Here is a 27,568-nt window from a genome sequence, read left to right on the forward strand (position 1 = left end):
CGCAGTTTACCAACTTCAGATCATTGTCAGATGTGTCTAATTCAAGTCTCTTTTTCCTTGGATAAGCTCCGCGGAAGCCGGCTAATAAAACTTTCATCCACTATTCTGTAGTGCTTTGAAAATTTTCGATGAATCAATCCACAGCATCTATCAATATACTCCCTATATTTGCTGTACACAGCAGGAAGTATCATGGAAACAATGGTTCCTGTCGTCTTTTCATACAAAAAGGCATGTTAAGAAAAATTACATTGATTGACACAGTGGTTTCCATACACAATCCATGCAAAAGTGCAAGGAAAGCCCAGATGCTCATTCCTAAGTGATTTCTTTGTCACACCTAGTAGTATAAAATGATTCAGATTTCAAAGCAAGCCAGGATGATGATAAAAAAATTTCAACCAATATGCCCCTGAGAGCAATGCCCTAATAAATTAGCTCAAAATAATGACAATAATAGCAATAATAATCATAGTGTATATTGCTTGCGCTTTGGATACAGGTATCGCGTGCGCATATATATAAAGTGCAAGCATTTCTGTTTTCTCATTTCTGAAGCATCCTACTGGAGTTCCCTTGTCCCCAGAGAGCTCCTCTTAGGGCCCAAGCAGAGAGAATGGAGCATTTGTTTTACAATGAACACAAAATGACTGCATTTTTTGAAAAGCACCTAAAGAGTCTATTTTATCTGGTAATTAATCACATCTCCATATTAACTACCTTCAGGGCTATGCAAGGACAAGGGTGTTTTTACCCTCAATTTTTTAATGTAGATGATTGGCTGGTTGAATACCCCACAGATGTCCCAACGACCCCAATCTAAAATGCTATCCAAGAATCTCTGGGGAAAGAACAAGAGACGCATACACACAAATATACAGAGTTTCATGCTGAATACATACAATGAGCAGGTCGAATTTCCAAAACAGAGATGTCCAAACAACCCAATCTACAGTACCGTGTGAATAGATTTCCAAGGGAGAATATGAATGACAAGATCACGATTGCCAACCCTTAGGGGCCAGAGGAGAGGAGAGAGAAGCAAGAGACAGTTTTACCCTATAATAGTACAATGCATGTGATGAACAGTTTGACAGGATGAGAACGAAATACATACCAATATAAGCGAGCGTGAAGAAAGAGAAGAAGCCACCAATGACGGACAAAAGCCATAGACAGACCACCACCTGTCAAATGGAAAATAAAGTGGTGATATATTTTCTTCATCAAAATAAGTTAGATAAGAAGTATCAAAATTCAAAGAAAGAACATTATGGTTTCAATGGTAAGCATATTGTAAATCAGCTATCCTACATGCAAGCTCACAATGGTTTCCTAGAAACCTTGTCACAGGCTCAACTGAGAGATGGGTTTGTGTTTCAGGTGTGCCCTTATTATACGATAGGTTTAAAGTATTAGCCAGGTGCTTCTCAAAACCCAATCATCTCTCTCCGTCTCATGGAATTAACTTGTTTTGGGCGAATTGATTGACATTTTGATCTTATATAGAAGTTCTTCCATTCTCAAAATTTTTGAATTTCTACGCTAAAAATTTAATAATATATTTTAAAGCAAATATATATTAACGCCTGATTGATGCCTAAATAGATTCATGATGTTTTGATACAAAATTACAAATATCAGAATGAAAAAATTGCATTCCGAACAATAATTCAAACTGACCTTGAAAAAGAGTCTAAAATCTTTGCCAAGAGTTATATCACGAGCCATAAGCAGCATATAGTTAATTTTAGCACGAATTGATGCCGCAGCATTATTGACAATTTCCTCTGACAATTCCAGTTCTGGCAAAGTATGCAATTGTCTGCTCATACGAGAGATGATGGGTTCAGCACAAGAACAACGTAAAATTATCAACCAAATGCACATAGAGGGTAGAATAGCCATACTTATTTCTGAAGACTGCGTAGTTGGCTCGAAGAAATTGTTGTTCTAATTTACTTTTCTTTATTATGAATTAATTCTACGTTTAAAATTGTTGTTCTAATTTCAAAATTCTAATTCTTTTGTCAAAAAAGAGAACTATTAACTAAAATATATATATATATATATATATATATTTTATTTTACTTTTCTTTATTATGAATTAATTCTACTTTTAAAATTGTTGTTCTAATTTCAAAATTCTAATTCTTTTGTCAAAAAAGAGAACTATGAACTAAAATATATATATATATATATATATATAAATATATATATATATATATATATATATATATTGTAATCATCTATTCTAATATAATATTGACACGTACATATGCAACTATATTATGGCTACGCCAAATTAGTCAAGTGTGGGCGGTCCATCCCATAAGATTCCCCTGCACAAGGCACAAGGGACAACTTCAAAGATTTGGGGGTACAAAATCTTTTATCCTCAAACTAAACTTAAAGATTGAAAATGCTACTTAAAATTATGCATCTTATCTTATCTTTTATTTGCTCGAAATTTTTTCACCAATTATACCATGTCTTTGTGGAAAAAAATAGAAATGCGAAAACACAAATTAAAAAAAAAAAATATTAAGTTGGCACTTACATTTTATCAACAAATATATTTTGTGTAGTATCGCATCTAACAAAGTAAGGTAGGCTCGAACAAAATCTCATCTTCCTTTTTAGTTAGAGCATTTTTTGTTCCACCAATTAATTAATCATATAATAAATACGAAAATAATTAAATGGTAAAATAATTTTCATTAAATAAAATAATAACTGTAAAAATCATTAGTCCACGTGCTCTTAACAAATTTAATACCAATTTATTAATAAGCTTTACATTTTTTTTAGTTTAACAAAATTTTAAAAGGAAAATTGTGATACCTCATGGATGAAACACTTAAAAGAATTAGATGTTACTATCCATATCAACAAGGTGCACCTTTTTTTTCGAGAGCTTTCCCATAAGAACTTCATAGTTAAGCGTGCTTGACTTGGAGTAATCTTGGGATGAGTGACCGTCAGGGAAGTTTTCTCTAGAAATGTGTGAGTGAGGACAAAACACACTAAAAAAGACACGTGTTGGTCTGTGGGGCCAGTCATTAGTCCGATAAGACCTCCAGCTCTCTGGTGGTCTGGTCCAGGTGGAGGAGGAGAGATGCAGATCTCCCTCGCAGACCCAGGCGTTACAAAGATGGTATTAAAGCCTCAAAAAATGTCATTGCTGTAATGACCCGATTTTTCATGTTATTTTTTTTAATAATAATAATAATAAACATAATACTAACTGGTAAATATATCCTGTTCTCTGATGCCCAAAACATAATACCAAAACAGCGGAAAACATAAAATGTGCAACCAGAAACACAATACCAGAAATTTCACCCCTTATGTACATCACTCTAGTTTAAAAGTCCAGATCCCCTAGGATCTATACAAAAATACATCTCACCCAAAAACTACTTACCCTATAAATAGGGCAGAATTGGTATCTCCTCTATCTACGAGCCTGGTCTACCCGTCTAATTAGATCACCTGAAAAATATTAATTTACTAGGATGAGACAATACTCAGTAAGACGAAATATGTTATTACCAGTGTATGACATATGAGTTTATTTAAACCATATACATATACTATAATTAACTAAATTTAAATTAACATGTAATAGTAATATACCGTGTAACTCACACCTGTGTTTCTTAAAATTTATCTATTGCTAAACTTTTTATTTGATTATACTTTTAATAACTATAAATAATTCTGTAGTTTCTTGTACATATATAATAGCTGTGAAAACTTCCCTGGATGGATAACTGGATTTCATGATTCAAATCCCCTCATGACAGGGTTGTGCAGCCCAAAGGCGGGACTTAATCCTGGTCGGTGCTCCAGGATTAATCGACTATAGCTCCACTAAGGTACGATTGGCCCCTCAACCTGGGTCTGTCCGGGGAGCACTGCAATCACTCCCCTCCACCTGGATCAGATTACCAATGAGTCTGCAATCTCTCCAACGGCACAATCGACCATAAAATGCCACACTCTAACTGAGATGTGTGGTTGCAGATTCTCCACTGTATAGCTACGGTACCATACTCTGTAATTTGATCTGTAATGGTCCATCAGGATCTGATACTATATATATATAATACTCTGATATACGCATGTATTTTACTGTTTACCATGATTCTATTTCTACTGTAATAGCCATAACACTGGAATAATTATTCTATATAAGTTGTACTGTCTATTCTAAATATATATTGTACGTAGGGACCCAAATCCAGAAAATAAATAAAGAAAAGAGAAGGGGAATTAAAAAGGATAAAATAGCAGAGCTCGTTGATGAGGCTCCATTTCTCGTCGACAAAGTCTCTTTAGTTGCTTGGCGACGAGACGCAAAGACCCATCGACGAGGAGATACCGAAGGATTTTCAGAGATTCTGAAATCTTAGACTCGTCGACAAGGTCACTTACTCGGCCACGAGCAACCTTCTTCGGCTCGTTGACTAGAACTCCGACTCGTCGATGAGGTTGGCCGGGTCAACCTAGTTATAAATAGAATATCCTTTTCTTCTTTACTAAGTTATTCCATTTTCTCCCCTCTCTCTCTAGAACACAAACCAACACTCTCTCTCTCTAGGATTACGTGTCGTCTATTGCCGGAATCAACAATATGACATCACTACTTGGATTAGGAGGAGAATCTCTACAATTATAGTGGATCAGATTTTCGATTTGAGGATTTTTGGGTTTTTTCCTAAAATCAAGGTAAGGATTTGATTTCATTTCTGATTCAGTGTATATGTAGTAGTCGTGATTATAGTGAAGTAATGTTCTTCGGTTTTTAGGTTTCGGGGATCCCAGGTCGTTGTTTTGGACCGATCCGTTTGTATTTTTGTTTTCGAGATTAAGGTAAGGGGATTTATTTACATCAGTATTTTTATAAAACTAAACGGTTAGAAAGATAACTTATATCTTACTGCACATTTTAACTACTTATCTGCAAAATTTTATCAAGTATAAATGTCGTTTCTTACGATTTTACGGTTTTACAGTTTTTGGCAAAAATAGGGGTTTTGACATATGAACTCCAAATTTTCCAAAACTACTTTAACTGCTTTAAAACTAAGGTAGGAACTGTTTGATACCCATGTTTGCGGTTCAAATGGTATTTTTTTCAAATTATACACTGATTAAAGCGGTTTTGACTAAACGAACGTGACACGCGATATGAACTAGAACATTGTAACGACCTACTTATCCTAACACATAATTAAACATATTTAATAATAAAGTCAACCCGAACCCGAGGGTAATGGGGACACATCTGACATTCATAGCGGAAACTTAAGCAGCAGTAAATAAAAATCACATACTCATAACCACAAAATACAAATACTAGAGTCAACTACGTTCCCAAATAACTGTGTTTATATACAATCTCCACAAAAAAAAAAAAAAAATACAAAATGCATATCTACACATCTAGGAACCCACCACACAAATCTACTATTCCTAAATCAAAACTTACCCTCCAAGTTGGGTATTATCACACTATCTCAACGACGGCCTCGATCCGCCGGTGTTTATGGGTTTCCTGAAATTTTAATTTAAGTTCGGGGGTGAGATACTTCTCAGTAAGGGAAAATAAACTAAATACAGTTGTGTGGCAACATGAATATTTGATGCAATTATACATATACAGTACATTTCATACGCTAGAAAACATACATCATAACATACTGAGTAATCATAAACTTTCATAATTTCTAATAACTCATACTGATCATGAAATATCTGATATATCTAATAATACTGAAATTACCTAGGATGTATAGCTAGCAGATGTCATGTATTACCCCCCATGATGGGTTGTGCACCCCGAAGGCGGGACCTAACAATAACTGGCCGACCACTATCGAGTCAAAAATGTCTATAAGTACGATAGGTCCGCCACACCCTGATTCGGACTATCATGTGGACATTTACAACTCTACACTGAAAATCACATCGACTATCCATCTCCCACCCCCTTGTGGGGTGGTTAGCACAAGTCTGAACATAGATCTATGATCTGTATAGCAATGGTACCGTGCTGCTATAACTGAACTGAACTATCATTCGGGTTCTTATAATACATAATACATTTAACGACCACAAAAATAATGATATTTAAATACTAAGAGAGAGAGAAATGAAAACAAAAATAGAAGGAGGTAGTAGACTTCGTCAACGAATGCGAATCGCTTCACGTTTGTCGACGACATCGCATTTTGGAGATAATAATAATTGGGGATAATAATAATAATTTCAAGGAATTGGCAGAACCCGTCGATGAATACAAGACTTCGTCAACGAGTACATAAGGAAACTCATCGACGAATACAGGGATTCGTTGACGAGAAAATACTGAAAGAGGTTTTAGGGCAGCCTGAATTTCGTCGACGAATATAGGGAGTTGTCGAGAAATTTACTGAAGGATTCATCGATGAAGTGACGTGTCTCGTCGACAAATCTGACAGTATAAATAATGGAAAACCGGGATATTTTGTCATTTTCAGGGACCTTCTCTCTCTCTCTCTCTCTCTCTTCGATATCGGGCCAGTTTTACGCTGAATCGACAAACCGAAGTCACCATGACGCTCTTGGGGAAGTTCTCTCCAAATTTGCCGGAGCGGATCGTTGGTGAAAGCGAGTTGGAAATCATCCCTGAGTTGAGGTAAAACTTTTTAAACCATATTTGGTCTTGCGATAGTTATAGGAAATGATGTATGCATAAAAATACTGAAGTTTAATACTGGGAGTCTTCATGTTCAGGGTATTGGTAAGGAAATCGTACGGGAGTTAGACTAGAATATTTTGGGGGCTTTCTTAATAGCCAGGTAAGGGGATAAACTAAACTAGTTTTTTTTATAGAAAATGTATGTATATATTTATAACATTTGGTTCTTGGAAAAAAAATATATATTTATATATGATATATGGTTTATATTTGGGAAATAATGTTGAATATAATCGTATGTTGAATATGGAAAACTTGTTCAGTGTGGCATGAGTAGAAATGGTTATGAGATATTGTTTTCTGGAAATGTGATTATGATGCAGATTTTTATGATGGAAAATCGGCGTATGGGCCGAGATTTTATGGTATGTTTGCCAGCGTACGGGCTTTGCTATGACGTGATTTGCCAGCGTATGAGCTATGCTATGATATGTTTACCGGCGTACGGGCCATACTATGATGTGAATTGTCAGCGTACGGGCTGTGCTATGATTTGCCGGCTTATAGGCCGAGCTATGATAAAATGTGTGATACCGGCGTACAGGCCGATGATTTTCATGATACACATTTATATGCAAAATGATATGATTAATGTGAAAATAAATGATATGAGATATTTATGTATCATAGTTTTAGTATATGTTATATGATATCAGAACCTGGTTGACTTGGTTTAGGCTAGCACTTGCACGGTACCGTTGCTATGTGTCCATGGTCTTCGTGATCATGATATTTGTGTCAACGCCGCTGTACGGAGTGGTGTGAGATTGGATGGTCGATGTGGTTATTAAGAAGTGTGTGTGATAGCCCCTAGTGTACGGACCATGTCAGGCAGACCCATCGGACTTACAGACTGTATGTTTAACTTGGCAGTGGTAAACCAACCATTGTTAGGTCCCACCTTCGAGCCACACAACCTAGTCATGTGGGGGTAATACATGACAACAGCTAGCTAACCTAGTAGAGATGAGATATGTTTATGAAAATGCAATATGTTTTTCCATGATTTGATATGTATATGTTTTCCCAAATTTGACAAAACAGTTACTGGATATGTTCTGTATGGGATATGTATAACACAGTTACTCATGTTGCCACACACTAGTATTAGTTTATTTCCCTTACTGAGAGGTGTCTCACCCCTAAATTTTATAAACATTTTAGGAGCCCTAGATAGGAGAGCAGGAAAAGTCCCGCCAAGCTAGAGCTGTTGTCTGCCCTTTTTGAAGGGTAAGTTTTGTAAGGACGGTTAGAATTTGGGGAAATGTCCCTAGATATGATTTTTGGGATGTATATATTAAAATACAGTGATTGTAGTGACTCTGGCATATATTGTGATATGTGATATTGAGATATATATAATTGTATGTTTCCTGCTGCCTAGGCTTCCGTTGGTTGTCCTGATGACCCACGGGTTCAGGTAACTTATGATCTGCTGAGCTGGAATATGAATATGTGATATTGATGTTAAAATATATATATATATATATATATATATATATATAATAAATGGGAAAATAAGCAGGTCGTCACAATACATGATAATATACAGTTCAATGTAAATAGATTGATAGCATGTTCTGTAACATTGTAAAAACATACGGCATTGCGTCGTTTACTTTCATATCTGTGGCCTTATGCCAAAATCATACATACGACCTTGCGCTGAAATCATATATCATACACGACCTTGCGCCGACTATCAATCACGGCATTGTGCCGAATATTTCATACATATCATTCTGAATAAATAATTCATTTATCATGTATTTTAAAATCATAATGTACCGCATTATTTTATGATCTCTAAAAACATACTTTATTCGTAAAATTTTCATACATAATATGTAATGTCCCCCATTAAAATATAACAAAATACCTCAAATGGTCAACCCAAACCCGTGGGTAGCGGGGACACCTGCCAAACACAACAGAAAAACCTAGCAGCAGTAAAAATAAAATCACAATCATCCAACCATAATGTATAATACCAGAGCTTTCTATTAACATTAATATACTGTTTATATGTACAATCTCCAAAAAGGCAAAAACAACACTAGGACCATACAACAAAAATCTCCTAGTCTTAGTTCAAAGCTTACCCTTCTAGTAGGGAAGCTCCACTTACTCAACGGCGGCATTGACCCGCCAATTTCTCTAGATTTCTTGAAAAATATATCAATGTTGGGGGTGAGACATTTCTCAGTAAGGGAAAATAAACTAAATACAGCTGTGTGGTAACATGAATATTTAGTGCAATTTTACATATACTGTACATTTCATAAGTCAAAAAACATTCGTTATATCATTCGAAATAATCATACATTTTTCATATATGCTAATAACTCGTAACGTACATAAACATCTGCTATAACTGTAATACTTGAAAATCAACCCAGGATGAATAGCTAGCTAATGTCATGTATTACCTCCTATGACGGATTGTGCAGCCTGAAGGCGGGACCCAATAATGGCTGGCCGACCACTGTCGAATCCAATATGTCTGTAAGTACGATGAGCCTGCCACACCCTGGTCCGGACTGCCAGGTGGACGTCCACACTTTACTAAAAGCCACATCGACCATCCATCTCCCATCCCCTCGTGGGATGGTTAGCACTAATACGACCTCATGCCAAAATCTGATCTACCCATAGCTACGGTACCGAGCTCCTGGTCTGAACTAAACTAACATCCTAGTTGTAATAACATATAATACATGAACATACATAACATCAACACGGCCTCGTGCCGAAAACATAGATACGGCCTCGCACCAAAATCATACATATGGCCTCGTGCCAAAATCATAGTGAATATATATATGGCCTCGCGCCAATAACATAAATACGGCCTCGTGCCGATAACATAATAATACGGCCTCACGCCGATAGCATAATAAATACGACCTTGCGCCAATAGCATAATAAATACGGCCTCGCGCCGATAACATCAATACGGCCTCGTGCCGAATCGTTTCAGGTATTTACATTCTAAAAATAACTTTTTTATCATATATTCGTCAAACTCAATATAGCATAACTTATCTTTCCAAAATACCTGAAAATGTGTTTTACATGTAAAAGCATACATATCATATCTCATTTCACGTAAAATAATATTCATGCCACACATGCTCTATTAAAAGTCATACTTCATATTCTAAAATCGTGCTTTTCTATCGTCTCATACATACATATACATTTCATCATAATGGCAGTATTTCCCAAACGTACATTTCATCTATAATATATAGGTATATCATATGCTTTTCTGAAAATAAATTTACTCATAATCAATAATAATTTGCATGGAAAATAATTGTTTTAGTTTATTCCCTTACTTGGTTACTGAGAAAGCCCCTACAATTTCCTAGCCTAACCCCCGTAGGATTTTCTGATAAATATCCTGAAACTAAAAATTCTCAGCATTAAACATCAATATTTTCATGTGTATATCAATTCCTATAACTATCACAAAGTCTAATTTGACTTAAAAAACCTTACCTCAACCTAGGGATGATTTCCAACTTTGTTTTCTCGACGATCCGCTCCGACAAACTCGCAAAGATCTTCGATCCAGCGACTGGCGGGGCCAAAATCGAAGAGAGAAAGTGAGAGAGCCGAAGAGGAGAGAGAGGAGCGTGAAAAATGAATAAAAAATTGGATTTTTGATATTTATAGACGGTAGAATTCGTCGACGAGTTCTTCACAAATTTTGTCGACGAAATCCACTCCTCGTTGACGAAATTCAGTCAGCTCCGAACCCCTCTTGGTATTTCTTCGTCGACAAAGCCTTGTGTTCGTCAACGAAATCCTTTAAGCCTTTGTCGATGAAATCCTGTGTTCGTCGACGAAGCGTGGCAGCTTCCCTTTTTATTTTTGTTTCCATTCCCTTTTCTTAATTAGTTAAATTTCATTTAAAAATTCGGGTTGTTACATAATACCTTTCATGTAAAATAAAATTCATGCCACACAATGTTGAATAAATCATACATTTCATTCTAAAATCATATTTTCTAATATTTCATACATATATATACATTTCAACATAATAGCGGTATTTTCCCAAATATGTATTTTTACCAATCTCCATATATATATATATATATATATATATATATATATATATATATTATACATGCTTCTCGAAAATAAATTTTCTAATAAATAATAATATAGTTTGTATGAAAAATAACTGTTTTAATTTATTTCCTTACCTAAAACTGAAAAGAAACCCCCTAAATGCACTAGTCCTGCACCCATAGGGTTCCTCGTTCAACACCCTGAAAACGACAACTGTCATAACTAAACTTCAGTATTTTTTTGTGAATATCATTTCTTATAACTATAGTAAGACCAAATTTTTCATAAAAAATCTTACCTTAAACCAAGGATGAATTTCAATTTAATCCCACCAATGATCTGCTCCAGCAAATTTGGAGGAAACTTTCCTAGGAGCGTCGTGGTGGCCTCAGATCGTTGATTGGGCGAATGATGGAGCCGAAATCAAAGAGAGAGAAGAAAGAAACCGTAGGGAGGAGAGAGAGCGAGAGAGAGAGAGAGAGATTTCTGCCAATTTTTTTGCATAAAATCTGAGGTTTGCACTATTTATACCATGGGCTTCGTCGACGAACCACGTCACCTCGTCGACAAGGTCAATAGACAATTCGTCGATGAACTCTTCCCTTCATCAACGAACTCTCCCCTTCATCGACGAAATTCAAAGGCCCAAAATATCCCCTCGGTATCTTCTCATCGACGAGGCCCACCTTCGTCGACGAAGCCTGTTGCCTTCTTTTGCTTCTGTTTCCCATTTCCCTTTCTCTTATTATTTAAATACCATTATTCTTTGGGTCATTACAAACATACTGAACTGTTATGTTTGTGAATGAACTATGAAAACTGAAATTCCATTATGTTAGCTGAAAATGTGGAAAAAAAAGTGTCGGTTAATCACCGAGCTTTTAAATGTAGAAAGGGTTGAATCGAGAGTGTTTGTGCCGGTTAAAACCATTGACTGATAATCCATGAAAGATTGCATGATTACGGTTGTGAAAATATTGGAACTATACAGGTTGTTTTGTTTTATTGTAAATTATATATATGATTGATTAAGACTACAACTTGTTACTAAAGGAGTTGAAAGACACTCCGAAGGAGTTGAAAGATACTCCAGGTTATCTGAGGCTTTAAATAGCTAAAGGCGCGGTTCCGTTGCTGACTGAGGTACAGTGCAACCACACATGTGAATCAGTGTGGGTATCGAGATAGTTGACTTGTAGGAGTGTATGGGGCCACTGGTGAAATAATAGACCACATCGACTATCCATCCTCACGTTACTTCGTAAAGCAGTGTTAACACAATATCATGATGATCATGAACACATAACAGTGGTGCCGTGCAAGTGCTAGCCTAAACCAAGCCAACCAGGTTCTGATAACATATAGCATAAAATCAAATTGTGATACATGGATATTTCACACTATTAATTGCCAAATCAATATTATCACATCATTTTGCATATATATACATCATGAAAATCATTGGCCCATACGCCGGCATTTCATATTTTACTATAGCTCGTCCTATATGCTAGCAAATCATATCCATAGTATAACGACCCGAAAAATAATGGTATTTAAATAATAAAGAGAGAGGGAAATGGAAATAGAAATAAAAGGAGGCAGTGGGCTTCATCGACGAACGCGACATTGCATTTTGGATGGAATAACTCGAAAGATTTTCCACAGGGCTTCATTGATGAACACAGGGAGTTCATTGATGAGTGCATAAGGGGACCTTGTCGACGAAGCCACGCCTCGTCGATGAGAAGATACCGAGAAGGGTTTTTGGGACAGACTGAAATTTGTCGACGAGGGAGGAAGTTCGTCGACGAAATTATTGAAGGACTCATCGACGAGGTGACATGGCTCGTCGACGAATCTCGCAGTATAAATAGTGCTTAAACTCAGTTTTACGCAGAATTTCAGCGCTGCTCTCTTCTCTCTCTCTCTCTCTCCTACAGTCCCTTCCTCTTCTTTCTTCGATTTCGGCCCTGTCAGTCACCGGATTGACGATATGAGGCCACCACGATGCTCCTGGCGGAGTTCTCTTCAAATCTGCCCGAGCAAATCGTCGGTGGGGAAAAGTTGGAATTCATCCCAAATTCAGGGTAAGATTTTCATTCGGAATTTGGCTTTCTAGCAGTTGTAGACGTAAAAATAGTGACATTTTGTTCTGGCAAAAATTATTTTCAGGGTGTCGAGTAGGAAACCCTGCGGGTGTAGAACCCGTCTTAGTAGGAGATTTTAGCTGGAGTCGGGTAAGGGAAATATGTTATGCTAGACAATTTTACTATGTTTCAATATAAACTATACATTTTTTTATTAGATAATTATTCACGATAGAAATTTATACAGTTTATCATTTATGTATAACATGCTTAAAATTATTGTGTGGCTTGAGAATGTGGGTATAGTAAAGAAATATATTTATAATATTTTTAGGATATGTTTTACAGAATAAACAGCTGGTGTTTATGTTTTATAGTAATTACAAAATACCATGATTATACAGTTTTTAGTACCATGATTATATAGTTTCTAGTACCATGACTTACAGATTATAGTTCAGTTCAGAAATACAGTTGACACAGTACAGTTTATTTCATTGTCATGGTTAATACAGTTATTTCAGAATCATAGTAAATCAAATAGTTGTATATAGAGACGTATTATATAGTATCAGACCCTGTTGGACCATACAGTTACAGAGTACGGTACCGTAGCTACATACAGTTTACAGAGTGCAACCACCTATTCAGATAATATGTGGTAGTAGGTCGATCGTATAGTGCCCTGACATGGATAGGCTCCCCATCAGATATGGGTTGAGGAGGGCAGATCAGACTGAGGGAGTATAGTGGTTTACCCTAGTCGGCCAGCCAGAGTAGATCCCGCCTACGAGCCATACAACCCTGTCATGAGGGGTTAAATCATGACACAGAATTATCCACAGAGAAGTTTTCAGTTATTATTATGTATATACAGATTTGAAGAGATAGAGAATATACTTATGTACATTAGAACTATTTTGACTAGTAACCTAAAATTACAGATATGTTAAGCAATATGGAATTGGTGGTGGTTTCTGTTATTTGTATATTATTCATAGATCTAGTTATACATGATTATATAGAAACATATTTTTATAGTACTGTAGCTCATTTGGCACACACTAGTAATAGCATATTTCATCTTACTGAGTGTTGGCTCATCCCAATTACTTTAACATTTTTCATGTGATCCAGGTAGGCGAGCAGATCAGGCTCGCAGATAGAGGGGCTCAGTATTGCCCTGATATTAGTGTGAGTATTTTTGGGAATATTTTTGTATAGCCCTATCCAGTTGAGGATATTTTTGGGGAACAGTTATATATGTATATTTTGGGAAACAATTTAGCACTCTGGTACTGTATGTAATTATATATGGTTATGTTTATTTGATTTCCGTTTCTCCCTGCTTAGGTGAATGGTTGGGTTAATCCAGTTTGGTATCAGAGCATTATAAATTTCATAGTATATGAAAAAAAAACCCCCATTTAAATAGCAGGTCGTTACACATAGCTCGACCCATACACCGGTAAAACATATCCATAACTCAACCCGTACACTGGCAAAACATATCCATAGCTCGACCCGTACGCCGAAAAAACATATAAAACTCTCAACCCGTACGCCATTTTTCATTATTTAAAACAATTTCATATCATTATCATATTCTCAGAAAATAGTAATTCATCATAAAATCTACTCATGCCACACAAAATGAGTATTTTGTATAATCAGAACATATTATCATTTTCAGTAGTGTTTCCCAACATAATGCATATATATTTATGAAATCAAATGCTATACAATTTTACTCATAATTTTTGTAAAACAACTAGCTTAGTTTATACCCTTACATGATTCCTAAAAAGCCAAAAAAAAAAAAAAAAAAAAAAACAGTCCTGCACCTGCAGGGTTCCCCATTCAACACCCTGGAAACAATATTCTCCAAAACTAAATTTCAGTATTTCTACGCGTACTACGCTTTCTACAACTGTCGTAAAGTGAAAAAATTAGTAGAAAGTCTTACCCTAGATTTGGGATGAATTTTGAACTAGCCCCACCAAATGCAGAGAACTTTCCTAGGAGCATCATGGTGGCCTCGGATCATCGAACCGGCAAAAGATCAGCCCAAGATCTTAGAGAGAAGTAAGGGGAGACAAAATGAGGAGTGAGAGAGAGATTTTCGCAGGGTTTTCGGCCATAAAATGAAGGTTTGGCCTATTTATACACTGGTCTTCGTCGATGAGCCACGTCACCTCGCCGGCGAGGTCAAGCAGGACTTTCGTCGATGAACTCTCTCCTCGTCGATGAAATTCAGAATCACCCAAAACTCTCTCCTGGTATTTTCTCGTCGACGAAGAATACCCTCATCGACGAGCCCAATATGTCACGTCGTCGACGAACGCTGCTTTGCCCCCTTTTTAATTTCCTTTTCTCCCTCTTTATTATTTAAATACTATAATTTCTCTAGGTCACTACAGTGGTTACACCCATAATGTAACAACCTACTAAATTTCTTTTTTTTTTTTACGAATAAATACTATGAAATTCCACTGCTTCATTATTTTCTAATTAATATAAAACTATCAACCTAAGCAGCGAGAAGCTGAAATTATATAACCATAACCATATATATACAATACCAGAGTGCCAGAATATTTCCAAATGTACATATACAATTATTCTCAAAATGCCCTCAACTGAAACTAAGGCTACACAAAAATACCCTTTTTTTCCCAAAACACTCACCCTACTGGTAGGGTAGCACTGTAGCCCTCTCTATCTGCGAGCCTGCTCTGCTCGTCTAACTAGATCACCTAAAAAATATTAATTTAATGGGATGAGACGATGCTCAGTAATACAAAATATACTATTGCTAATGTGTGGCAAATGAGTTACAATACTATGAAAATCTAATTCTATATAAGCATGTATAACTAAATTTGCAAATACAATACAAGTAATATAAATCACCACCTTTAACCATGTTGCTTAACATATCCATATTTTAGGTTTCTATTCATAATACTTTTAATGTACATAAGTATAATTTCCTGTTTCTGTGAAACTGTACATACATAATAATAACTGAAAACTTCCCTGGATGGATAACTGTATGTCATGATTTAACCCCTCATGACAAGGTTGTGCGGCCCATAGGTGGGATTTATCACTGGTTGTCCTACCAAGATAAACCACTATACTCCGTCAGTCAGATCAGCCCCCCTCAACCCATATATGATGGGGTGCCTGTCCACAACATAGGCACGATCGACTTATCTACCACATATTATCTAAATATATGGTTGCACTCTGAACTATATATAGCTACGGTATCGTGTTTTGTAAACTGTATCTGTAATAGTCCATCAGGGTCTGATACCATATAATACGTTTCTGTATATAAATATCTGTTTTACCATGATTCTGTAATAACTGTATTAACAATGATGCTGAAATAAACTATTTCTATAACAACTGTATTTATGAAACTAACTGTAAATTTGTGTTATGGTATTGTAAACTATATAATCATGGTATTCTTAAATTGCTGTAAAACATATTTCCTATCTGTATATTCAGTAAACATAATCCTAAAAATTACTGTAAGACATGTTTCTGGACTATATCTATATTCTCAAGCCACACAGTAATTTAGAACATATTAAACATAATTGATAAACTGTATAAATTTTTGCTGTGAATGATAATCTGGTAAAAACGTATAATTTATACTGAAAACATACTAGAGTTGCCTAGCATAGCATATTTCTCTTACCTGATTCTTGCTAAAATCCCCTACTGTGACGGGTCCTGCACCCGCTAGGTTCCTCACTCAACATCCTGAAAATCAAATATCTCAGAACAAAATGTCACTATTTCTACATCTACTGCATTTCTTACAACTAATAGAAAGCCAAGTTTTGACAAAAAGGTCTTACCCTACATCTGGGATGAAATCCAACTTCATCCCATCGACGATATGCTCCAGCATACTTGAAGAGAACTTCCCCAGGAGTGTCGTGGTGGCCTCATATCATCGATCTAGCAACTAACGGGGCCGAAATCGAGGAGAAAGGGAGGAGCCGTAGAGGAGAAGAAAGGGAAGAATTTCGATGAGTTTTCTGCGATAAAACTGAGTTTAACACTATTTATATTGCGGCCTTCGTCGACAAGCCACGTCATCTCGTTGACAAGGTCACGAAGAAGGTTTGTCGACGAACACAATCTCCTTGTCGATAGTTTTAGAGTTTAGAAAACAGCCTCTCGGTATCTTCTCGTTGACAAAACATACCCTCGTCAACGAGACCCTATGTTATCCTCATCGACGGATTCCTTGTATTCGTCGACGAGTCCTTAATTAAATTCTTAGGTTATTACTTCCAAAGTGCAACATCGTCGATGAACGTTGCTGCCTTCTTCTGTCTCTGTTTCCATTTTCCTCCCTCTTTATTATTTAAATACTATTATTCTTTGGGTCATTACACATAAACCGTCTCAAGAGTTCATACATACACGCACTCCAGCATATCTCTGCTTCCAATTCCCAAGAAGCTTCCTCAACCTCTTGATTCTGCCACAATACCTTCACTAGTGGTATATCCTTGGTACATAACTTCTGAACTTCACAGTCCAGAATCTGAGCAAGTACCTCCTCGTACGCTAAAGTATTCCCAATTCCCAAGTCTTCGTAACTAATGACATGCGATGGATCTAGCATGTACCTCCTCAACATGGATACGTGAAACACATCGTGGATCCTCGAGAGTGCTAGGGGTAGTGCAATCATGTAGGCTACCAGACCCACTCGCTCAAGAACCCCAAATGGTCTAATATACCTCGGGCTCAGCTTGCCCTTCTTCCCAAATCTCATCACCCCTTTCATCAGAGCGATCCTAAAAAATACCTTACCCCCCACCTTGAACTCCAACTCTCGGCGGTGAACATGTCACTCTCCGAACCCTGAAATGAGAACCAGGGGTGAATTAAGTAACCTAACCTGTCTCTGTATCAATATAAAACATACATGATACCATATACAAGAGGGACCGACCCCGTGGGGTAACGGATGCCCTATATACATACATATAATATATGCCCATACTCATCAATATACGCAGCAGAATATGATTTTTCTTCACATCAAACTGTACCATACCAGAGTCTATACCATACAGGGTTAAACATACCTACAAATACCACACATACCACGGGTGTCTACAAAATCCATCAGAACAGCCCGGTTACAAAATTCGTACCTATCAGGTACTAACAGTAGCTAAACACACCCCCCCTTCCAGATGCTAGGATGCTAGTTTCGGCTACCCGAAGGACCTGAAAAACATTTGTATATATATTCGGGGTGAGACATCTCTCAGTAAGGGAGAAAACAGGTTATATCAGTGTGTGGCATACCAGTGTCATTTTCATACTTCATAACACATTCATACGACACAGTTTGAAACACATACGTATAGTTTCAAAACAAGTTCCATACATTCCCATACAATTCCATACAGTTCCAGTGTTTTCACAAAACCATTCCAGTTTATACAATACTCAAATACATACATACATACATATGGTCAGTGTCGTCACACTACTCACAAATGCACAAGTCACCTAGTCTCACAGCGGTTACGTTCCAACACATTAAACTACGAAGGTTTCTGACTCAGGCCCAATAGTGAATCCATTGCTACATATGCAACTACACAATGTCACCTGGTCTAACCCCGATTACGTTACCATGTGCAAACTACGCTGCGTCAACCTCGGCCCATTGTGGTCCGTTGCTACATTTGGTGACCAGCCGAATCATTCTGGTGATATTTCGCGCCCTGGATATAGAGCCAGCCACTCTTGCCCACGGTAGTTAGCCGTTACAGGGCACAGCGTACGGTAGTTAGCCGCCCCTAACTGTTACAACGTACGGTAGTTAGCCGCCCCTAACTATTACAGCGTACGGTAGTTAGCCGCCCCTAGTCGTTTCACAAAACCTGGAATCACTTTGGAACTTACGTCCCTATACATTTCAGCGTACGGTAATAAGCCTCCACATAGCTATTTTTCACAAATACCTGGAACAACATACAAACATACACACATATCACACTTATTTGGTTTATGGCAAATCATATCTTTTACAATTTCAAGTATACAATTTATGCAAATATGGATTACGGTCACCTCAATAATACAATTTAAATAACATAAACGGTTTTCCAATCAAATAAGAGATGATACCCGAAATCCCCAATTTTACCGAAAACTATAACTCAAAAATCCCGTGTTTTCACCTGATAGATTTCCCCAAATAAGTAGTTCGTAGCCTACAGGCTTACCGATCCTAATTTTGAAAATGAACTGATATAAACAGAATCCCCTTACCTCAACCTGAAACCAAACCACGAACTCTACGACCCTCAAAACTACGAACCGAGACTCCAAAATCTACAAACCACAATACTAAACATGCTTATAATCCATACTACTACACATATACCGAATTAGAAATGAAAACCGAGCCTTACCTCAATTTTGGCCCGAAACCCAAAAATGCTCAAACCGAGATTCCGATCCACAGAAGTTGTAGAGAATCCCTCCACGATCCTCATGGTAACCTCAGATTTCTAATTCTATTAACGATTGGCCAGAAAATCTAGAGAAAGAGAGAGAGAGAGAGAGAGAGAGAGAGAGAGAGAGAGAGAGAGAGTAGAGAAAACTTAATGAAAAAGAAAACAAATATCCCTTTTTTTAAGCCTTTGACCCGCCCGATTTTCATCGATGAAAAGTCAAGGATTTCATCGCGGATGTCGGTAGCCTCGTCGACGAAGTCTGATATTTAAACTTTTCCAGACCTCTCGGCTTTTTTTCGTCGACGAACCTCTGAATTTCGTTAACGAAAAGTCTACTACCTCTTTACATTTTATATTTTCCGAGTTCTTATAATCTCCCCTCCTTACAAAATTTCGTCCTCGAAATTTGCCATCTCTCATTACAATACATTCATACTACTACATACATACTCACTCTAAAACGAAACCAAACTGTCACGATAGACACATACGTACCCTAGAGGATACCAAGCTGTCACAATACATACATACTGATACCAAACGGTCACCATCCATACATACATTCTCTAGAGGACACGACGGCCATTTATACGCAACCCCGTTACAATACGTACATACACACTCTAGAGAATACGATGGCTATGATACCAAGCTTTTACGATACATACATACTCTACGAATATGGCGGCCATTTATACGCAGCCCCGTTACAATACATACATACATTCCCTCACTTATGACGGAGGAAAACACCGTGGTTACATACATACAAGTCTCGGGAGTTTACAATACAACAAGACCCACCGAAAGACTAACCACCAATACCATACGATAACAAGGTATTACATACATACATACTCATACTACCCTGCTATCAAAATACTACTCAAACAGCTGTGGATACTTCCATCGTATCTCCATTTCTAGTTCCCAAGAAGCCTCCTCTACCTCGTGGTTTCACCACAATACCTTCACTAACGGTATCTCTTTGGTACGAAGCTTCTGAACTTTACGGTCTAGAACCTGAACAGGTATCTCCTCATATGCTAAAGTATCCTCAAGCCCCAACTCATCGTAGCTGATAACATGTGAAGGATCCAACACGTACCTTCTCAGCATAGATACGTGAAACACATCATGGACCCTCGAAAGTTCTAGAGGTAATGCAACTCTATAGGCTACCAGACCCACTCGCTCAAGTACCTCGAATGGTCCGATATACCTTGGGCTCAACTTGCCATTCCTGCCGAATCTCATCACTCCTTTCATCAGAGCGATACGTAGAAAAACCTTACCTCCCACTTCGAACTCTAACTCATGGCGGCGAACATCCGCGTAACTCTTCTACCGACTCTAAGCTGATCTAATCCTCTCCCGGATCAAACCCACCTTCTCAGACGCCTGCTGCACAAGTTCAGGTCCTAAAACCTGACGTTCACCGACCTCATCCCAATACAAAGGAGATCGACACCTCTGACCATACAAAGCCTCGAACGGTGTCATCCCTATACTAGCCTGCAAGCTATTGTTATAGGCAAACTCCACTAGTGGTAGAAATTGAATCCAACTACCACCGAAGTCCAATACACAAGCCCGTAACATATCCTCCAAGATCTGTATCATCCTCTCCGACTGTCCATCAGTCTGGGGGTGGAACGCTATACTGCAAGTAAGCTTCGTCCCCGATGCTTCCTGCAAGCTCTTCCAGAATCGAGAAGTAAACCTCGAATCCCGATCCAAAACAATGGATACAGGAACTCCGTGCATTCTCACAATCTCATGCACGTACATATCAGCTAGTCTACCCAAAGGGTAGCTAACCTTCATTGGTATAAAGTGAGCAGATTTTGTCAACCTGTCCACAATTTCTCAAATAGCATTCTGTCCGTGAAGCGCTGTCGGTAATTCGGTAACAAAATCCACGAAAATATGCTTCCATTTCCATACCGGAATAGGCAAAGGCTGCAATGGCCCTGCCGGCCTCTGATGTTCAGCTTTCACTTGCTGACACGTCAGACACTGCTCCATAAATCGAGCAATATCCCTCTTCATACCACTCCACCAGAAGGACTCGCGCAAATCCCGATACATCTTCGTACTACCCGGATGTACTATATACAAATAACGAAGTGCTTCCTCCAGAATCATCTTTCTGATCTCCTCATCATTTGGAACACACAGCCTGGTCCCAAACTTCAACACACCTCTGTCAGAGATGTTAAAATTTGCAGCCAGACCCTGCTATACTTTCTTTACAATCCCAACTAACTCCGCATCACTAGCCTGTGTAGCCTTAATACGTTCAAACAAAGTCGGTTGAATCACCAAGCTAGCAATGAAAGCTCGATGATCACCAAGCACCAATTCTACGCCAAGGCTTTCCAGATCTCGCCTGACATGATGCTGAGCTACAACTGCATGTTCTGACTTACAACTCAACGCATCTACTACCACATTAGCCTTTCCTGGGTGATAGCTGATCGTACAATCGTAGTCCTTAATCAATTCTAGCCACCGCCTCTACCTCATATTCAGCTCCTTCTGCATGAAAAAGTACCTGAGGCTTTTGTGGTCCATGAAGATCTCATACTGCACCTCGTACAAATAGTGTCGCAAGATCTTCAGTGCATATATCACGGCAGCTAACTCTAAATCATGCGTAGGGTAATTCTTCTCATATTCTTTCAATTGTCGAGAAGCATATGCCACTACCTTACCCTGCTACATAAGCACACATCCCAAACCCTTCAGAGACGCGTCGCTATAAATCACATACCCACCATCCCCTGAGGGAATAGTCAATACTAGAGCAGTCACCAACCGGTGTTTCAATTCCTGAAAGCACTGCTCGCAATCACTAGTCCACTTAAACTGAACTCCCTTCCTGGTTAATCGTGTTAGAGGCCCAAACAGTTTAGAGAAACCCTCTACGAACCAACGATAATAACCAGCTAGTCCTAGAAAACTCCGAACCTCCTGCACACTCTTCGATCTAACCCAGTCAACCACAACTTCGATCTTGCTAGGATCAACAAAGATACCGCCCTCAAACACCACATGGCTTAAGAACGCGACCTGATTCAACCAGAACTCACACTTCGTCAGCTTAGCGTACAACTTCTTTTCTCGCAACCTCTGTAGCACTAACCTCAAATGACCCACATGCTCTTCCGTACTCCTCGAGTATACCAGAATGTCATCTATAAACACCACCATGAACCGATCTAAGTACTCAATGAAAACCCTGTTCATCAGATCCATGAACACCGCCGGCGCATTCGTCAACCCGAAAGGCATGACTAAGAACTCGTAGTGGCCATATCTGGTTCAGAAAGCGATTTTCGCTACATCCTCTGTTCTAACCCTTACCTGATGATATCTTGACCGCAAATCGATCTTAAAAAAGACCTGCGTCCCCTGCAACTGGTCAAAGAGATCATCTATACGAGGCAAAGGGTAAAGGTTCTTCACCATCACTTCGTTAATCTCATGGTAATCAATGCACATACACATCGACCCGTCCTTCTTCTTCACAAATAATATTGGAGCTCCCCAGGGTAAAACACTAGGTCGAATGAATCTCCTGTCCAGTAATTCCTGCAACTGCTGCTTCAACTCCCGAAGTTCTGCTGGAGCCATCCGGTACGGAGTTTTAGAGATCGGTGCCTTACCAGGCAGCAACTCAATCGTAAACTCCACCTCACGATCCGGAGGTAAACCGGATATATCATCTGGAAACACATCCGGAAAATCGCTGACCACTCGAATATCCTCAAGTCTCAACTCATCCCGCGGCAGTTCCTGCACACAAGCTAAGTACCCCTAACATCTGTCCAAGAGTAACCTCCCCGCCTGTAGTGCCGATAAGATCTGTGGCGTCGAACGCACACACGATCCCACAAACTCATACTCCTGCTTCCCAAGAGGTCTGAATACTACTACCTTCTTCTGACAATCTATCACCGCATAATTGGAGAATAACCAATCCATTCCCAGTATAACATCAAAACCCAACATGTCGTACACCACAAGGTTTGCTGGTAACTATCTATCTTGAATCACAACTCGACAATTTTCTAACATCTTACTACAAACTGATACACTCCCAGTTGGCGTAATCACAGACAACATCTCATTCATCACACATGTTTCTGCCTCACATAATTTCACAAAACTAGCAGATATGAACGAATGGGTTGCCCCCGAATCAAATAAAACAACAGCTTTATTAAAAAGCAATAACATGGTACCTATCACCACGTTCCCAGTGTATTCCGCATCTGTTGGAGTAAGTGAATATACTCTTGCCGGAGCCATTGCCAGAGCCGTGGTTGCCTAATAATTTCCCCGAGGCACCTGATTACTCCCACGGTTCTGGCTCGGTGCAGGCATAATCCTTCTCTATTCCGAACAATACTTCGCCATGTGGCCTAATTGGCCACAGTTGAAGCAAACACCTCTGAATGGCTAACACTCGCCTTCGTGCCATTTATGGCACTTCGCGCACAGTGCGGAGGATGGATTCCCCTGAGAACTCAGCCGCTCGGTGTTCTACCGATACCCGGAACTATAGCTCTTCTTCTTCTTCCACGATCCCTACCGAGAACTACTCTTAGGACCAGAAAATACTGGCCTCTTCCCCTGTACCTATACAACCTTATCTCCTCGAAGGTCGGTCTCAACTATAGTGGCTTTATCCACCAGAATAGAAAGTTCACGAATCTGCAGCATCCCCACAAGATGGCGGATGTCTTTCCTCAGACCCTTCTTGAACCTCCGAGCCTTCTCCTGCTCATTCGGAACTAAGTATGGTGCAAATCGAGATAACTTGATGTATCTGGAAGCATATCTCTACACCGACAAAGTCCCCTGCATCAGGCTTGAAAACTCATCAGCTTTCGCATCCCGAGTGGAGACTAGAAAGTATCTCTCGAAGAATACCTCCTTGAAGGGGCCCCACGTCATATCAGATGAACCAGCTCTCTGCCTCTCAAGCAGACTCACCGCTGTCCACCATCGCCCTGCCTCCCCAGCCAGTTGGAAGGTAGCGTACAAGACCTTCTGCTTCTCAATGCAGTGGAGGACTCACAAAATCCTCTCGGTCTTCTTAATCCAATCTTTCGCCACAATCGGATCCGGTCCTCCCGTAAATGTCGGAGGGTGCATGCGTGTGAACCTCTCGATGGTACACCCCGCACCAGTAGGAGAGCTCTCGCGTCTCCTAACACTCCACCCAATTTCCCAAATCACCTGTCTCGCCATACTACGAGACACAAAAGGAGACTCATCACTTGTCGTCTCCTCGGTGCCACTTTCCAAGTTATTATCCATGGGCTCCATACTAAAAACAGAATAGGAATCGGTTAGAATCTCTACAACCCATACAGTTAACACAATGATCTACTCTAATCATGTTAACTACTTCCTGCCTGGTCCAGATCTGTTCAATCACACCGACACAAAAGTCATCAATGATCTGCCCTGCTTTTACTAGAATCGTCATCCTAGGAAAAACACGGAATACAGTCGACAATTCCTGGTCTAGCAACCGAACAACCCACAACCAACTCTACCTATATACACATCCTATACTCTGGTATGTACACATCAATACTCCTAACCAAGTCTACAAGACCTAATAACTTGGTTAGCTCTGATACCAAGTTGTCATGCCCCGAACCCTGAAATGGGACCCAATGGTGAATTAAGTAACCTAACCTATCTCTGTATCAATATAAAACATACATGATACCATATACAAGAGGGTCCGACCCCGTGGGGTAACGGATGCCCTGTATACATACATACAATACATATCCATCCTCATCAATATACGCAGCAGAATACGATCTTTCTTTACATCAAACTGTACCATACCAGAGTCTATACCATACAGGGTTAAACATACCTACAAATACCATACATACCACGGGTGTCTACAAAATCCATCAGGACAACCCAGTTACAAAATCCATACCTATCAGGTACTAACAGTAGCTAAACACACCCCCCCCCTTCCAGATGCTAGGATGGTAGTTTTGGTTACCCAAAGGACCTGAAAAATATTTGTATATATATTAGGGGTAAGACACCTCTCAGTAAGGGAGAAAACAGGTTATATCAGTGTGTGGCATACCAGTGTCATTTTCATACTTCATAACACATTCATACGATACAGTTTGAAACACATACGTACAGTTTCAATACAAGTTCCATACATTCCCATACAATTTCATACAGTTCCAGTATTTTCACAAAACCATTCCAGTTCATACGATACTTAAATACATATATACATACATATGGTCAGTGTCGTCACACTACTCACAAATGCACAAGTCACCTAGTCTCACAGCGGTTACGTTCCAACACATTAAACTACGAAGGTTTCTGACTCAGGCCCAATAGTGAATCCATTGCTACATATGCAACTACACAATGTCACCTGGTCTAACCCCGATTACGTTACCATGTGCAAACTACGCTACGTCAACCTCGGCCCATTGTGGTCTGTTGCTACATTCGGTGACTAGCCGAATCATACTGGTGATATTTCGCACCCTGGATATAGAGCCGGCCACTCTTGCCCATGGTAGTTTGCCGTTACAGGGCACAGCGTACGGTAGTTAGCCACCCCTGGCTATTTTGGCGTACGGTAGTTAGCCGCCCCTAACCGTTTCACAAAACCTAGAATCATTTTGGAACTCACGTCCCTATACGTTTCAGCGTACAGTAATAAGCCGCCACATAGCTGTTTTTCACAAATACCTGGAACAACATACAAACATACACACATACCACACTTATTTGGTTTATGGCAAATCATATTGTTTACAATTTCAAGTATACAGTTTATGCAAATATGGATTACGGTCACCTCAATAATACAGTTTAAATAACATAAACGATTTTCCAATCAAATAAGAGATGATACCCGAAATCCCCAATTTTCCTGAAAACTATAACCCAAAAATCCCGTGTTTTCACCCGATAGATTTCCCTAAATAAGTAGTCAAAACATACATACGATCATAGCCTACAGGCTTACCGATCCTGATTTCGAAAATGAACTGATATAAACAGAATCCCCTTACCTCAACCCGAAACCAAACCACGAACTCTACGACCCTCAAAACTACGAACCGAGACACTAAAATCTACAAACCACAATACTAAACATGCTTATAATCCATACTACTACACATATACCGAATCAGAAATGACAACCGAGCCTAACCTCGATTTTGGCCCGAAACCCGAAAATGCTCGAACCGAGATTTCGATCCACAGAAGTTGTAGAGAATCCCTCCACGATCCTCGTGGTAACCTCAGATTTCCGATTCTATTAACGACTGGCCAGGAAATCTAGAGAGAGAGAGAGAGTTTAGAAAGAGAGAGTAGAGAAAACTTAATGAAGAAGAAAACAAATATCCCTTTTTTTAAGCCTTTGACCCGCCCGATTTTCGTCGACGAAAAATCAAGGATTTCATCGCGGATGTCGGCAGCCTCGTCGACAAAGTCTGATATTTAAACTTTTCCAGACCTCTCGGCTTTTCTTCGTCGACGAACCTCTGAATTTCATCGACAAAAAGTTTACTGCCTTCGTCGACGAAATCTTTAGAAATTCCTTTTTATATTTTTCGAGTTCTTATAAAACATCTGCATAACTCTTCTCCGACTCTAAGCTGATTTAATCCTATCCCAGATCAAACCCACCTTCTCAAATGCCCACTACACGAGTTTAGGTCCTAACACCTGACGTTCACCAACCTCATCCCAATACAGAGGAGATCGACACCTCCGACCATACAAAGCCTCAAACGGTGCCATTCAATTCCTGATCCACCTCATCCTCTCGGATGCCGGTCTCAATCACTATGGCCTTATCCACCAAAATCGAGAACTCGCATATCTGAAGCATACCTACTAGCCTACGGATATCCTTCCTCAAGCCCTTCTCGAACCTTTGTGTCTTCTTATATTCACTCGAGATCAAACACAGCGCAAAGCAGGATAGCTCTATATACCGAGCAGCATACCCCTGCATCGTTATATCTGTGACGTCCCGATTTTTTCGTACAAATTTTTTTCCCCACTAATAAATAAATAAATTTATATTCACTCTTCAT

General features: G+C 39.0%; 1 protein-coding gene across 1 annotated transcript; it reads right to left on the reverse strand.

The window, feature by feature from the left end:
- LOC131147199 (reticulon-like protein B16) lies at positions 1–27,486 on the reverse strand. The gene is made up of 5 exons (XM_058096968.1): positions 27,286–27,486; positions 1,911–1,966; positions 1,684–1,825; positions 1,118–1,187; positions 1–208 (listed from the first exon to the last, which is right to left on the reverse strand). Exons 1-5 carry the CDS (start codon positions 27,484–27,486, stop codon positions 42–44), a joined length of 636 nt encoding a protein of 211 aa, XP_057952951.1. The 3' UTR covers positions 1–41.
- Between the last annotated feature and the right edge of the window lie 82 nt (positions 27,487–27,568).

Source organism: Malania oleifera, unplaced genomic scaffold, assembly GCF_029873635.1.
Source record: "Malania oleifera isolate guangnan ecotype guangnan unplaced genomic scaffold, ASM2987363v1 ctg494, whole genome shotgun sequence".
NCBI classification, from domain to species: domain Eukaryota; kingdom Viridiplantae; phylum Streptophyta; class Magnoliopsida; order Santalales; family Ximeniaceae; genus Malania; species Malania oleifera.